The sequence below is a fragment of the Coregonus lavaretus genome (genome assembly GCF_964263955.1).
Source record: "Coregonus lavaretus genome assembly, chromosome: 14".
NCBI lineage: Eukaryota > Metazoa > Chordata > Actinopteri > Salmoniformes > Salmonidae > Coregonus > Coregonus lavaretus.
Genome location: NC_140001.1, coordinates 4051050 through 4066687, shown reverse-complemented (window position 1 = coordinate 4066687; position 15638 = coordinate 4051050). Strand labels below are relative to the sequence as shown.

General features: G+C 44.0%; 1 protein-coding gene across 1 annotated transcript; it reads left to right on the top strand.

Annotated features, from left to right (window-relative positions):
* The first annotated feature begins 1462 nt into the window (after positions 1-1462).
* On the top strand, positions 1463-15438 carry LOC311141850 (epigen-like). The gene is made up of 5 exons (XM_084177343.1): positions 1463-1707; positions 8232-8375; positions 8755-8875; positions 10607-10765; positions 13754-15438. Exons 1-5 carry the CDS (start codon positions 1680-1682, stop codon positions 13809-13811), a joined length of 510 nt encoding a protein of 169 aa, XP_084033469.1. The 5' UTR covers positions 1463-1679; the 3' UTR covers positions 13812-15438.
* Positions 15439-15638: the final 200 nt, after the last annotated feature.

Here is a 15638-nt window from a genome sequence, read left to right as displayed (position 1 = left end):
AACACCAAATTGAGACTCTGCATGCAGAATTCTGCAAAAATATCCTCTGTGTACAACGAAAAACACAAAATAATGCATGCAGAGCAGAATTAGGCCGATACCCGCTAATTATCAAAATCCAGAAAAGAAACGTTGAATTCTATAACCACTTAAAAGGAAGCGATTCCCAAACCTTCCATAACAAAGCCATCACCTACAAAGAGATTAACTTGGAGAAGAGTCCCCTAAGCAAGCTGGTCCTGGGGCTCTGTTCACAAACACAAACAGACCCCACAGAGCCCCAGGACAACAACACAATTAGACCCAACCAAATCATGAGAAAACAAAAAGAGAATTACTTGACACATTGGAAAGAATTAACAAAAAAACAGAGCAAACTAGAATGCTATTTGGCTCTAAACAGAGAGTACACAGTGGCAGAATACCTGACCACTGTGACTGACCCAAACTTAAGGAAAGCTTTGACTATGTACAGACTCAGTGAGCATAGCCTTGCTATTGAGAAAGGCCGCCGTAGGCAGACCTGGCTCTCAAGAGAAGACAGGCTATGTGCACACTGCCCACAAAATGAGGTGGAAACTGAGCTGCACTTCCTAACCTCCTGCCAAATATATGACCATATTAGAGACACATATTTCCCTCAGATTACAGAGATCCACAAAGAATTCGAAAACAAACCCAATTTTGATAAACTCCCTTATCTACTGGGTGAAAAACCACAGTGTGCCATCACAGCTGCAAGATTTGTGACCTGTTGCCACAAGAAAAGGGCAACCAGTGAAGAACAAACACCATTGTAAATACAACCAATATTTATGTTTATTTATTTTCCCATTTGTACTTTAACTATTTGCACATTGTTACAACACTGTATATATACATAATATGACATTTGAAATGTCTTTATTCTTTTGGAACTTCTGAGTGTAATGTTTACTGTTAATAGTTATTTTTGTTTACTATCTACTTCACTTGATTTGGCAATGTTATCATACGTTTCCCATGCCAATAAAGCCCTTAAATTGAATTGAATTGAATTGAATTGAATTGAGAGAGAGAGAGAAATGGACGGGGTTACCTGCTGTAATGAGAGAGAGAGAGAGAGAGAGAGAGAGAGAGAGAGAGAGAGAGAGAGAGAGAGAGAGAGAGAGAGAGAGAGAGAGAGAGAGAGAGAGAGAGAGAGAGAGAGAGAGAGAGAGAGAGAGAGAGAGAGAGAGAGAGAGAGAGAGAGAGAGAGAGAAAGTGTGAGTGAGTGAGTGAGTGAGTGTGTCATGGTCACGCTTCGATAAGTGCTGTAACCTCCAGATGCTGACAACACACACTTGTCATCTGTGTGTGGGTGTAAGTGAAATGCCTTCATCATCTCCTGCCCCCTGGGGCTGCATACCTGTTGAATACCTGCCCAAGTGGGGAGGCCTCTGCAAGCAGCTAACCGAGGGCAATGGGACAGGAAGTGATGCGGGAGAAGCAGCCGAGCGAGTCATTTGGGAGAAAGGAGATACTCTTTACCCCAGAATTCTGGTTCTGCCTTTTTTGTCGTGCAAGTTGTGACAGGGATGTGTTGAAGGGGTATAAAGTATACCGAACGTTCACTGTAATCCACACACCTGAAGAGATAGTCCTTAGACTAACTAGAAACCCCTGGATGGCTACAACACACACACTTAGAAAACCACAAGATGTCAGGACCAAAACAGACCGTGAGGGGTGAGTATCCTGCAACCGTGTGTGTCTGTGTGTGTCTGTGTGTGTGTGTGTGTGTGTCTGTGCAGTCCTAACACTTAATTTGGTAACACTTTCCTTGACACCCAGTGTCATAACGGTCATAACCATGTCATAATATGTCATAACACTGTCATGACCCATATATATATATATATACACCTGTTGTGACACATATTGCGTTATTTTATAGCTGGTTATGACACCTACATAAGAGTGTCAAACCCCACATTCATTTATATCCGTTTTTTTCCCTGCCAAGAAGTTTCCTTTCGTTTGAAAGTTTGTTTCTTAAATCCTTTGTTGGTTGTTGTAATGAATTCTTTACAGTCATGTTTTTTTCATCATATTTGAAATACCTTGTAGAAAATACACTTTATGACACTGTCAAGAAGCATTATGACCATCCTGTGTCACTTTACTTGGACTAAGAAAATACCCTTTATGACACTGTCAAGAAGCATTATGACCATCATGATCATATAAGCCAGATAGGTCTATCATGTACATGACCTTAAATCAGTCATCAGTCATAAAGAGGGTGTCTTGTCCTGCTCCTGAAATCTGCTCCTGCGTTCGTCCCAGTCATCAGCAACAGAGCAACATTGGGGTAGGTGCATGTCTGAAATCAGTGTGTGCACAGTTAAAATTAGAATTTAACATGGTCAATTAAAACAAATATACATTACCGGTCAAAAGTTTTAGAACACCAACACATTCAAGGGTTTTTTCTTAATTTTTTACTATTTTCTACATGGTAGAATAATAGTGAAGACATCAAAACTATGAAATAACACATATGGAATCATGTAGTAACTAGAAAGGTGTTAAACAAATCAAAATATATTTTATATTTGACATTCTTCAAATAGCCAACCCTTTGCCTTAATGACAGCTTTGCACACTCTTGGCATTCTCTCAACCAGGTTCATGAGGTAGTCACCTGGAATGCATTTCAATTAACAGGTGTGCCGTCTTTAAAAGTTAATTTGTAGAATTTATTTCCTTCTTAATGCGTTTGAGCCAATCAGTTGTGTTGTGACAAGGTAGGGGGAGGGGTATACAGAAGATAGTCCTATTTGGTAAAAGACCAAGTCCATATTATGGCAAGAACAGCTCAAATAAGCAAAGAGAAACGACAGTCCATCATTACTTTAAGACATGAAGGTCAGTCAATACGGAAAATTTGTGCAGTAGCAAAAAGCATCAAGCGCTACGATGAAACTGGCTCTCATGAGGACCGCCACAGGAATGGAAGACCCAGAGTTACCTCTGCTGCAGAGGATAAGTTAATTAGAGTGACCAGTCTCAGAAATTGCAGCCCAAATACAGTGGGGAAAAAAAGTATTTAGTCAGCCACCAATTGTGCAAGTTCTCCCACTTAAAAAGATGAGAGAGGCCTGTAATTTTCATCATAGGTACACGTCAACTATGACAGACAAAATGAGAAAAAAAATCCAGAAAATCACATTGTAGGATTTTTAATGAATTGATTTGCAAATTATGGTGGAAAATAAGTATTTGGTCAATAACAAAAGTTTCTCAATACTTTGTTATATACCCTTTGTTGGCAATGACACAGGTCAAACGTTTTCTGTAAGTCTTCACAAGGTTTTCACACACTGTTGCTGGTATTTTGGCCCATTCCTCCATGCAGATCTCCTCTAGAGCAGTGATGTTTTGGGGCTGTCGCTGGGCAACACGGACTTTCAACTCCCTCCAAAGATTTTCTATGGGGTTGAGATCTGGAGACTGGCTAGGCCACTCCAGGACCTTGAAATGCTTCTTACGAAGCCACTCCTTCGTTGCCCGGGCGGTGTGTTTGGGATCATTGTCATGCTGAAAGACCCAGCCACATTTCATCTTCAATGCCCTTGCTGATGGAAGGAGGTTTTCACTCAAAATCTCACGATACATGGCCCCATTCATTCTTTCCTTTACACGGATCAGTCGTCCTGGTCCCTTTGCAGAAAAACAGCCCCAAAGCATGATGTTTCCACCCCCATGCTTCACAGTAGGTATGGTGTTCTTTGGATGCAACTCAGCATTCTTTGTCCTCCAAACAAGACGAGTTGAGTTTTTACCAAAAAGTTCTATTTTTGGTTTCATCTGACCATATGACATTCTCCCAATACTCTTCTGGATCATCCAAATGCACTCTAGCAAACTTCAGACGGGCCTGGACATGTACTGGCTTAAGCAGGGGGACATGTCTGGCACTGCAGGATTTGAGTCCCTGGCGGCGTAGTGTGTTACTGATGGTAGGCTTTGTTTTTTTGGTCCCAGCTCTCTGCAGGTCATTCACTAGGTCCCCCCGTGTGGTTCTGGGATTTTTGCTCACCGTTCTTGTGATCATTTTGACCCCACGGGGTGAGATCTTGCGTGGAGCCCCAGATCGAGGGAGATTATCAGTGGTCTTGTATGTCTTCCATTTCCTAATAATTGCTCCCACAGTTGATTTCTTCAAACCAAGCTGCTTACCTATTGCAGATTCAGTCTTCCCAGCCTGGTGCAGGTCTACAATTTTGTTTCTGGTGTCCTTTGACAGCTCTTTGGTCTTGGCCATAGTGGAGTTTGGAGTGTGACTGTTTGAGGTTGTGGACAGGTGTCTTTTATACTGATAACAAGTTCAAACAGGTGCCATTAATACAGGTAACGAGTGGAGGACAGAGGAGCCTCTTAAAGAAGAAGTTACAGGTCTGTAAGAGACAGAAATCTTGCTTGTTTGTAGGTGACCAAATACTTATTTTCCACCATAATTTGCAAATAAATTCATTAAAAATCCTACAATGTGATTTTCTGGATTTTTTTTTCTGAATTTGTCTGTCATAGTTGACGTGTACCTATGATGAAAATTACAGGCCTCTCTCATCTTTTTAAGTGGGAGAACTTGCACAATTGGTGGCTGACTAAATACTTTTTTTCCCCACTGTAAATGCTTCACAGAGTTCAAGTAACAGACACATCTCAACATCAACTGTTCAGAGGAGACTGTGTGAATTAGGCCTTCATGGTTGAATTGCTGCAAAGAAACCACTACTAAAGTACACCAATAAGAAGAAGAGACTTGCTTGGGCCAAGAAACATGATCAATGGACATTAGACCGGTGGAAATGTGTCCGTTGATCTGGAGTCCAAATTTGAGATTTTTGGTTCCAACCGCCGTGTCTTTGTGAGACGCGGTGTTGGTGAACGGATGATCACCACATGTGTATTTCCCACCGTAAAGCATGGAGGAGGTGGTGTTATGGTGTGGGGGTGCTTTGCTGGTGACACTGTCTGTGATTTATTTAGAATTCAAGGCACACTTAACCAGCATGGCTACCACAAAATTCTGCAGCGATACGCTATCCCATCTGGTTTGGGCTTAGTGGGACTATCATTTGTTTTTCAACAGGACAATGACCTCAACACACCTCCAGACTGTGTAAGGGCTATTTTACCAAGAAGGAGAGTGATGGAGTGCTGCATCAGATGACATGGCCTCCACAATCCCCCAACCTCAACCAAATTGAGATGGTTTCAGATGAGTCGGACCGCAGAGTGAAGGAAAGGCAGAGTGCTCAGCATATGTGGGAAGTCCTTCAAGACTGTTGGAAAAGCATTCTAGGTGAAGCTGGTTGAGAGAATGCCAAGAGTGAGCAAAAATGTAATCAGCTCGCACATTTTGAACAGCTCCTCCATTTTGTACAGCTCCTCCATTTTGTACAGCTCCCCCATTTCGAACAGCTCCTCCATTTTGAACAGCTCCTCCATTTTGAACAGCTCCTCCATTTTGAACATCTCCTCCATTTTGAACAGCTACTCCATTTTGAACAGCTCCTGCTCCAGGATAAACATACTGATTAACCTAGGGACAAAGTGTTTGTTGTGTCTTTTCTGTACTTTTCAGTGTTGTGTGATTTTTTAATTTTATGCACCTTCTGCAACTTGACGTTATTTTAACACTTTACAAAAGCAACCGTCCATCTAACTTAATCACTGATCTAAAGCAACCTTCCATCTAGCCTAATCACTGATCTAAAGCAACCTTCCATCTAACCTAATCACTGATCTAAAGCAACCTTCCATCTAGCCTAATCACTGATCTAAAGCAACCTTCCATCTAACCTAATCACTGATCTAAAGCAACCTTCCATCTAACCTAATCACTGATCTAAAGCAACCTTCCATCTAGCCTAATCACTGATCTAAAGTAACCTTCCATCTAGCCTAATCACTGATCTAAAGCAACCTTCCATCTAGCCTAACCACTGATCTAAAGCAACCTTCCATCTAACCTAATCACTGATTGTCACGATCGCCATGGAGAGACCAAGGCGCAGCGTTGCGGGTGAACATATTTATATTTATTAACTAGATCACACGATCAAAACAATGAACGAAACGTGAAGTCCTTCGATACACAAACCAAAAGGAACAAGAAACCACAACACAAAGTGAAAAGACCGATAGTTAAATATGGCTCCCAATCAGAGACAACCAGCTGACACTCGTTGCCTCTGATTGGGAGTCACTCAGGCCAACATAGAATTACAAAACATAGACTTACACACCCTGGCTCAACATAACATAGTCCCCAGAGCCAGGGCGTGACAGTACCCCCCCCCCAAAGGCGCGGACTCCGGCCGCGCCAAACAACCACAACAGGGGAGGGACCGGGTGGGCACTCCACCTCGGCGGCGGATCCGGCTCCGGACATGACCCAGGCACGGGTTGTGCTGGACTGACGACGCACACCCCTGGCTTGATGCGTGGAGGAGGAACGGGCCGGACCGGGCTGACGAAGCGCACCCCTGACTTGGTGCGGGGAGCAGGAATGAGCCGGACCGGGCTGACGACGCGCACCACTGACCTGGTGTGGGGAGCTTGGATGGGCCGGACTGGGCTGGCGACGCGCACCACAGACTTGGTGCGGAGAGCAGGAACGGGCCGTGCCGGACTGACGACGCACACCACTGGCTTGGTGCGGGAAGCTTGGATGGGCCGGACTGGGCTGGCGACGCGCACCACAGACTTGGTGCGGAGAGCAGGAACGGGCCGTGCCGGACTGACGACGCACACCACTGGCTTGGTGCGGGAAGCTTGGATGGGCCGGACTGGGCTGGCGACGCGCACCACAGACTTGGTGCGGAGAGCAGGAACGGGCCGGACCGGGCTGGCGACGCGCACCACCGACTTGGTACGGAGAGCAGGAACGGGCCGGACAGGGCTGACGACGCGCACCACAGGCTCGGTGCGAGAGGCAGGAACAGGCCGAACCGTACTGGGGACACACGCCACTGGCCCTATGCAGGGATCAGGAACGGGCCGGACCGGACTGGTAATACACCCCAGTACCTCTCGCCGTGCCTCCACACTTTCCCTCTCCTCTGTGACCAGTGGCCCCCTTAACCTGGCGGCCTCCTCTTCACACCCGCTGGACCGCTCCATCGCGGCCTCCTGCTGCCCCGTCGTCCACGTCGTGAGCCCCCCCCTAAAAATTTTCTGGGGTTCTCTCCTCCCCGTGGACCAGGCCTCCCTAGCTCTCGCCAGACTCTCGATCCATTGCTTCATAGACCAGCCTCTCTCCTCTTCACTTAGCGTGGCCCAGCCGAAACTCCTACTCCCCTGATCCCAGGTCCTTCCACTCTCCTCTTCACGCTGCTTGGTCCTGTCTTGGTGGTTTCTTCTGTCACGATCGTCATGGAGAGACCAAGGCGCAGCGTTGCGGGTGAACATATTTATATTTATTAACTAGATCACACGATCAAAACAATGAACGAAACGTGAAGTCCTTCGATACACAAACCAAAAGGAACAAGAAACCACAACACAAAGTGAAAAGACCGATAGTTAAATATGGCTCCCAATCAGAGACAACCAGCTGACACTCGTTGCCTCTGATTGGGAGTCACTCAGGCCAACATAGAATTACAAAACATAGACTTACACACCCTGGCTCAACATAACATAGTCCCCAGAGCCAGGGCGTGACACTGATCTAAAGCAACCGTCCATCTAACCTAATCACTGATCTAAAGCATCCTTACGTTTAGCCTAACCACTGATCTAAAGCAACCTTCCATCTAACCTAATCACTGATCTAAAGCAACCTTCCATCTAGCCTAATCACTGATCTAAAGCAACCTTCCATCTAACCTAACCACTGATCTAAAGCAACCTTCCATCTAACCTAACCACTGATCTAAAGCAACCTTCCATCTAACCTAATCACTGATCTAAAGCAACCTTCCATCTAGCCTAACCACTTATCTAAAGCAACCTTCCATCTAGCCTAATTACTGATGTGACAAGTGTCTGGACAGGTGCTAGCTTTCACCCGTCCAATCATGTCAGATCAGGAAGCAGCCTACTAAGAATTCTGATAATTGGATTCTTTAAGAATGTTTGTTGTTAAAACTTTAGAACAGTGTAGTAAGTGTGTTGGTGTAGAAGGATAGCAGTTAACGGTGTAAGGAAAACCCTTCATTAATTTCCTCTTTTCCCTCCATTCCTCCGTTCCACAGCCTTCTCCACCACTCTGGTTGCAGTGATGCTCCTCTTCTCCACAGGGATCCAGTCAGCAGAACCTTCCGACAACCTTCAACCAACACAAGGGACACTCAGCCCAGACCTTGCAGAACCCACAATCTCCACGCTGCCTGTAAATGGTGAGTTATAGGATAGAAACAGCTACTCTGTGTCTTAGTTCTCCAAACTGCACGGCATGTGAAAGGTTTAGTGTGAGTTTAAAGGCTGGGGGGGAGCACAGGTGCTTCTTGGAAAACAGGTATCCTAATCCTGAACAAACTGGAAGGACCTCTTTCGTTTTTTTTTCTTGGAAATGGTTGCGCATACTACAGAGTTTTACCATCACAACAAAAGAGAGCCTTCCAGTTTGTTCAGGATTCAGATAGCCGTTTCTGCACCCCACACCCCACCTTGGCTAGACTGAATGTAAGGGTTAAAGCTTCTGCTACATGACGGGCTTGTGTTGTTATTATTTTCCCAATTGGGACAATAAAGATCTGATTGGTTGATTGATTGCAGGTAGTGATATGGAGGAACCTCGTGTTCTGAGGATGTCAAGACCCTGTAAAGACGAGGATTCTGACTACTGCCTGAATGGACAGTGCATGTACCCCCCTGACAGCGATACCCCTGCCTGCACGTAAGACAACACACACACACACACACCAATGGAGGCTCCTCAGAGGAGGAAGGGGAGGACCATCCTCCTCAGTGAATTTCACAAAAATAAAAAATTGTAAAACATTAAAAAAGTTATCCTTTTTAGATAAAACTATACCAAATATATTCACGTCACCAAATAATTGAAGGTCTACAGTAGCCTCAACAGCACCCTGTAGGGCAGCACCATGGTGTAGCCGGAGAACAGCTAGCTTCTGTCCTCCTCTGGGTACATTGACTTCAATACAAATCCTAGGAGGCTCATGGTTCTCACCCCCTTCCATAGACTTACACAGTAATTATGACAACTTTCGGAGGACGTCCTCCAACCTATCAGAGCTCTTGCAGCATAAACTGACATGTTGTCCACCCAACCAAAGGATCAGAGAATGAATCTAGTACTGAAAGCATAAGCAACAGAGAGAGATTGTCATTTTTTTTCACTTTCACATACTTAGCTAACAAATACAGCTAGCTAGTTTAGCCTACTGAAACACCTGGCTCAAACAGAGGGATGCTATGTTAGCTAGCTGGCTATGACTATCCAACACAACACTGGAACTCTTCCAAGTCAAGGTAAGCTTTTGGTTTTACAAATGTATTGCCACAGGGGACCGCTAAACTGCTTAGTGACCATACATTGTAAAGTTACTGCATGATTGTAGAGGGTTTATTAACACATTAGTTCTATTAGCCATGTTGACTATGACGTTACTTTAGCTAACATGGCTAATATAGTCCCGTGTAGCTCAGTTGGTAGAGCATGGCGCTTGCAACGTCAGGGTTGTGGGTTCGATGTCCACGGGGGACCAGTATGAAAAAAAGATGCATGCACTCACTAAACTGTAAGTCGCTCTGGATAAGAGCGTCTGCTAAATGACTCAAATGTAAACGATGTAGCGGCAGGTGGCTTAGTGGGTAAGAGCGTTGTGCCAGTAACCGAAAGGTCGCTAGTTCTAATCCCCGAGCCGACTAGGTGAAAAATCTGTCATGTGCCCTTGAGCAAGGCACTTAACCCTAATTGCTCCTGTAAGTCGCTCTGGATAAGAGCGTCTGGTAAATGGTGTGTCTTGGAAAGTTTTTTTCGCCTGGTCACATACAGCAGATGTGTTGTTCATTGAAGTCCACAAACGAAGGGAAAAGGTGGGAGGAGGAGAGCGCATAGATGCGAGAAGGAATACAACGTGGCTGCTATGAAAGTGAACTGTGTTTACGCGTGACCAGGGGTGTATTCATTCCGCCGATTGTGTTGAAAAACTTTTCTTAAACATACCTGACTTTGTCCAATACAAACTCTCATTTGCAACTGTTGGACTAATGATTACACCCTATATCAGCTAGATGCAGGCAAGAGTGTACAAGGCGGTATTGAATGTGTCGCTGTCTGTCACCTCAACATTTTCTCTCGACCTGTGTGCACCTACGTCGTAATCTTTCATTCATAGGCCAGGATGGGTATAGGGAAAGTTTGAGTATCATGTAGTAGCCTAAACCTATCGATGTTACATTGAACTGGGTGAATGGAATATGAACGACATTCATCCAATATGCTGTAATAGAAATAAGGCCATGCTCATGAAAAAAAAGAATCGTCCTCCCTCATCTTAAACGGTACTAACCGCCACTGACACACACACACACACACACACACACACAATATATATTTACTTAAAATTACCTGAGCCCGTCAACGCTCTCTCTCTGTGTGTAGGTGTGATGCTTCCTATAGCGGACCTCGCTGTGGTCTGTTGGTCTACCATGTGACGCTGTGCAAGTTTGCAACAACAGAGGAGGTGATTGCCATCTGTGTGGGCGTGGCCATGTTAGCGTGCTGCCTCGCTGGCTGTCTCTACTGCTGCATCAAGAGAAGGTAAGCAACTCACAGTAAAACACACACACACACACACCACCTTGTCAGGGGCTACAGAGACAGGGGGAAGACAGACAAATAGATACTGAAATAGAGACGGAAAGATAATGAGAGATTTGTGGAGTAATACGGCGTCAACAGGTTACGTAGAGCAGAGTGCAACGTCATGCCCATAGGGGGCACTAATGCACGTGCGAACTCGCAGGAAGTACGTTTGTAAATGAATTTGATCTAAGCTATGTAGCCTATTGATTCCTTCTTGATGAATACATCAAACTAAAATGTTTTGTTGTTTTTCTCTGTAATACTAGCCACCTAGCAATTTTATGAAGTTGGCTTTAGCTAGCCAGCTAGATAGGTTCCCAATCTACGAACCTCATAATTAGCTACCGAGCCATTTCAGGCTATCAGTAGAGTAGCTTGTCTAGATATCTTAGCTGGCATGCCTGCTGGCAAGGTTGCTAGACGTATATGATACCATATACCAGTGTGGCAGTCGCACTAAACTCCTAAGGCATAACAGTTAGAGGACTGAGCACGCCCCGATTCTCATCGACGGGGCTGTAGTGGAACAGGTTGAGAGCTTCAAGTTCCTCGGTGTCCACATCACCAACGAACTATCATGGTCCAAACACACCAAGACAGTCGTGAAGAGGGCACGACAAACCTATTCCCCCTCAGGAGACTGAAAAGATTTGGCATGGGTCCTCAGATCCTCAAAAAATTCTACAGCTGCACCATCGAGAGCATCCTGACTGGTTGCATCACCGCCTGGTATGGCAACTGCTTGGCCTCCGACCGCAAGGCACTACAGAGGGTAGTGCGTACGGCCCAGTACATCACTGGGGCCAAGCTTCCTGCCATCCAGGACCTCTATACCAGGCGGTGTCAGAGGAAGGCCCTCAAAATTGTCAAAGACTCCAGCCACCCTAGTCATAGACTGTTCTCTCTGCTACCGCACGGCAAGCGGTACCGGAGCGCCAAGTCTAGGTCCAAAAGACTTCTCAACAGCTTCTACCCCCAAGCCATAAGACTCCTGAACAGCTAATCATGGCTACCTGGACTATTTGCACTGCCCCCCCAACCCCCACCCCATCTTTTTACGCTGCTGCTACTCTGTTAATTATTTATGCATAGTCACTTTAACTCTACCCACATGTACATATTACCTCAACTAGCCGGTGCCCCCGCACATTGACTCTGCACCGGTACCCCCCTGTATATATAGCCTCCCTACTGTTATTTTATTTTACTTCTGCTCTTTTTTTCTCAACACTTTTTTGTTGTTGTTTTATTTTACTTTTTTCTTTTAAATAAATGCACTGTTGGTTAAGGGCTGTAAGTAAGCATTTCACTGTAATGTCTGCACCTGTTGTATTCGGCGCATGTGGCCAATAAAATTGTATTTTATTTTATTTTATTTGAGTTATAAAAATAAAAAAAGTGCATCATTAATTAAAATGACAATTGAACACGTAAAGAGGTATGCTTAGGTAACCTTTTGACATAGAATTAGGCATAATGTCTGTCAATCTGCATTGACTCTTTTGACTCATCACACACAATCTGCTGCTACTGTCTATTATCTATCCTGTTGTCTAGTCCCTTTACCCCTACCTACAGTATACTGCTGCTACTGTCTATTATCTATCCTGTTGTCTAGTCGCTTTACCCCTACCTACAGTATACTGCTGCTACTGTCTATTATCTATCCTGTTGTCTAGTCACTTTACCCCTACCTACAGTATACTGCTGCTACTGTCTATTATCTATCCTGTTGCCTAGTCACTTTACCCCTACCTACAGTATACTGCTGCTACTGTCTATTATCTATCCTGTTGTCTAGTCACTTTACCCCTACCTACAGTATACTGCTGCTACTGTCTATTATCTATCCTGTTGTCTAGTCACTTTACCCCTACCTACAGTATACTGCTGCTACTGTCTATTATCTATCCTGTTGCCTAGTCACTTTACCCCTACCTACAGTATACTGCTGCTACTGTCTATTATCTATCCTGTTGTCTAGTCACTTTACCCCTACCTACAGTATACTGCTGCTACTGTCTATTATCTATCCTGTTGCCTAGTCACTTTACCCCTACCTACAGTATACTGCTGCTACTGTCTATTATCTATCCTGTTGTCTAGTCACTTTACCCCTACCTACAGTATACTGCTGCTACTGTCTATTATCTATCCTGTTGTCTAGTCACTTTACCCCTACCTACAGTATACTGCTGCTACTGTCTATTATCTATCCTGTTGCCTAGTCCCTTTACCCCTACCTACAGTATACTGCTGCTACTGTCTATTATCTATCGTGTTGTCTAGTCACTTTACCCCTACCTACAGTATACTGCTGCTACTGTTTATTATCTATCCTGTTGTCTAGTCACTTTACCCCTACCTACAGTATACTGCTGCTACTGTCTATTATCTATCCTGTTGTCTAGTCCCTTTACCCCTACCTACAGTATACTGCTGCTACTGTCTATTATCTATCCTGTTGTCTAGTCCCTTTACCCCTACCTATATGTACATATCTACCTCAATTACCTCGTTGCCCCTTCACATCAACTTGGTACTTCACATTGACCCCCTACGGTCGATGTGACTCGGTACTTCACATCGACCCCCCTACAGTCGATGTGACTCGGTACTTCACATTGACCCCCCTACGGACCACCCCCAACCATCCTCACGTACTTCGGGCCCCTTCTTAAATAATGGGTGCATGACGCCCCTGACGTACAGAACATAGCAAATAGAACAATCATGAATAGAGCTGACATAATGATTTCCTTTATCAAAGAAGCATGTCTCTTCTAGACAGCATAAGGGACATAGAAGCATAGTAAGTTGAGACAGAACTGTCTTTTGGAAACATTGGTAATGCAGGAACAAACCCCTCGCTGAACACTACGTGTCTCTTCTATAAAATAAGATGTAATAGTTTCTATCGTTGGTCTGTTTTCTCTCTCATAGGTGTGGAAAACAGTCCCTTCTCTACAAGACCTACGGTGGCTCGGAGAACTCAGTTTGATCCCTTTCTTCATCATCATCACCATCACCATCATTATCATCACCATCACCATCATTACCATCACAATCACCATCACCATCATTATCACCATCATCACCATCACCATCATCATAACCATCACCATCATCATCATCATCATCATTACCATCATTACCATCATCATCATCATCATTACCATCATCATCATTACCATCATCATCATCATAACCATCACCATCATCATCATCATCACCATCATTACCATCATCATCATCATTACCATCATTACCATCATCATCATCATCATCATCATCATAACCATCACCATCACCATCATCATCATTACCATCATTACCATCATCACCATCATCATCAACATTACCATCATCATCATCATAACCATCACCATCATCATCACCATCATCATTACCATCATCATCATCATTACCATCATTACCATCATCACCATCATCATCATCATTACCATCATCATCATCATTACCATCATCATCATCATAACCATCACCATCATCATCATTACCATCATCACCATCATCATCATCATTACCATCATTACCATCATCATCATCACCACCATCATCTTCATCATCCTCATAATAATCACCATAATCATCACCACCAACCTCATCTTGTTTTGCTGTCCCAACAATTCCATAGCCGTATATTGACCATGTCTTCCCATATCAAATTGAGGCTATTTATCGAAATATCTAAAATAAGTAATTTTTTTATGTGTACATATATTTCATGTTTTCTTTGTAACAAATGTCTTTCAAATCAAATCACTGTTGTCTGAAGATAGTGATTTTCATAAAGAAATCAACATCACCATTACAATGCCAGCGTCTCCCGAGTGGCGCAGTGGTCTAAGGCACTGCATCGCAGCACTAGCTGTGCCACTAGAGATCCTGGTTAGAATCCAGGCTCTGGCGGAGCACAATTGGCCCAGGGTAGGGGAGGGAATGGCCGGCAATTGGTAGAGCATGGCGTTTGCAATGCCAGGGTTGTGGGTTCGATTCCCACGGGGGGACAATATGAAAAATAAAATAAAAAATAATGTATGCACTCACTAACTGTAAGTCGCTCTGGATAAGAGCGTCTGATAAATGACTAAAAATGTAAATGTAATTGGCAGGTCTACGTGACCTGAAATAAATTGTTACCTCATTTAACCACCAGGTGTCAGAGTTGTCTTGTTCTGAAATTCCAACCGATTGAAAAGTTTCCTAAAACAGCAGGGACACTATCAGTCAGCCAGGTCAGGATGAAAGTTTGATACAAATGGCACCATATTCCCTATAAAGAACACTACAGCCCTGTTTATACCTGGTGCTAACATGCGCCCGTTGTCCTGATATTGTCAACATTCTGATTGAATCGTCTACACCTGTCTAAAATGTGCAAATACAGTGACACTATGGCTGCATTTACACTGGCAGCCCAATTCTGATATTTTGCTAAATTATTGGCAAAAGAGCTGATCTGATTGGTCAAAAGACCAATTAGTTTTAAAAAAATATCCGAATTGGCTGCCTGTGTAATCTGATAGTGATCAGATCTTTCTGACTCTGCCCTTTCTCAGCAAGTCCGTTATCAATAAATACGAACACATGTTGTTTATGATGCCGAAACATCGCAATCCGTCAATTATTTATAATGGAAAAGGTTTCGATTTGTGTGTCTTTTCGCATGCGAAAATGAGTTGTTGACTAATATATATTTTTATCTGGGCCACTGCCACTGACAGGTCTGGGAGTTCGTTGTGTGAATGAATGAATACATTTCTCTCTGCCTATTTTTTATGTTTGCGATCCCATCAGTGGAACA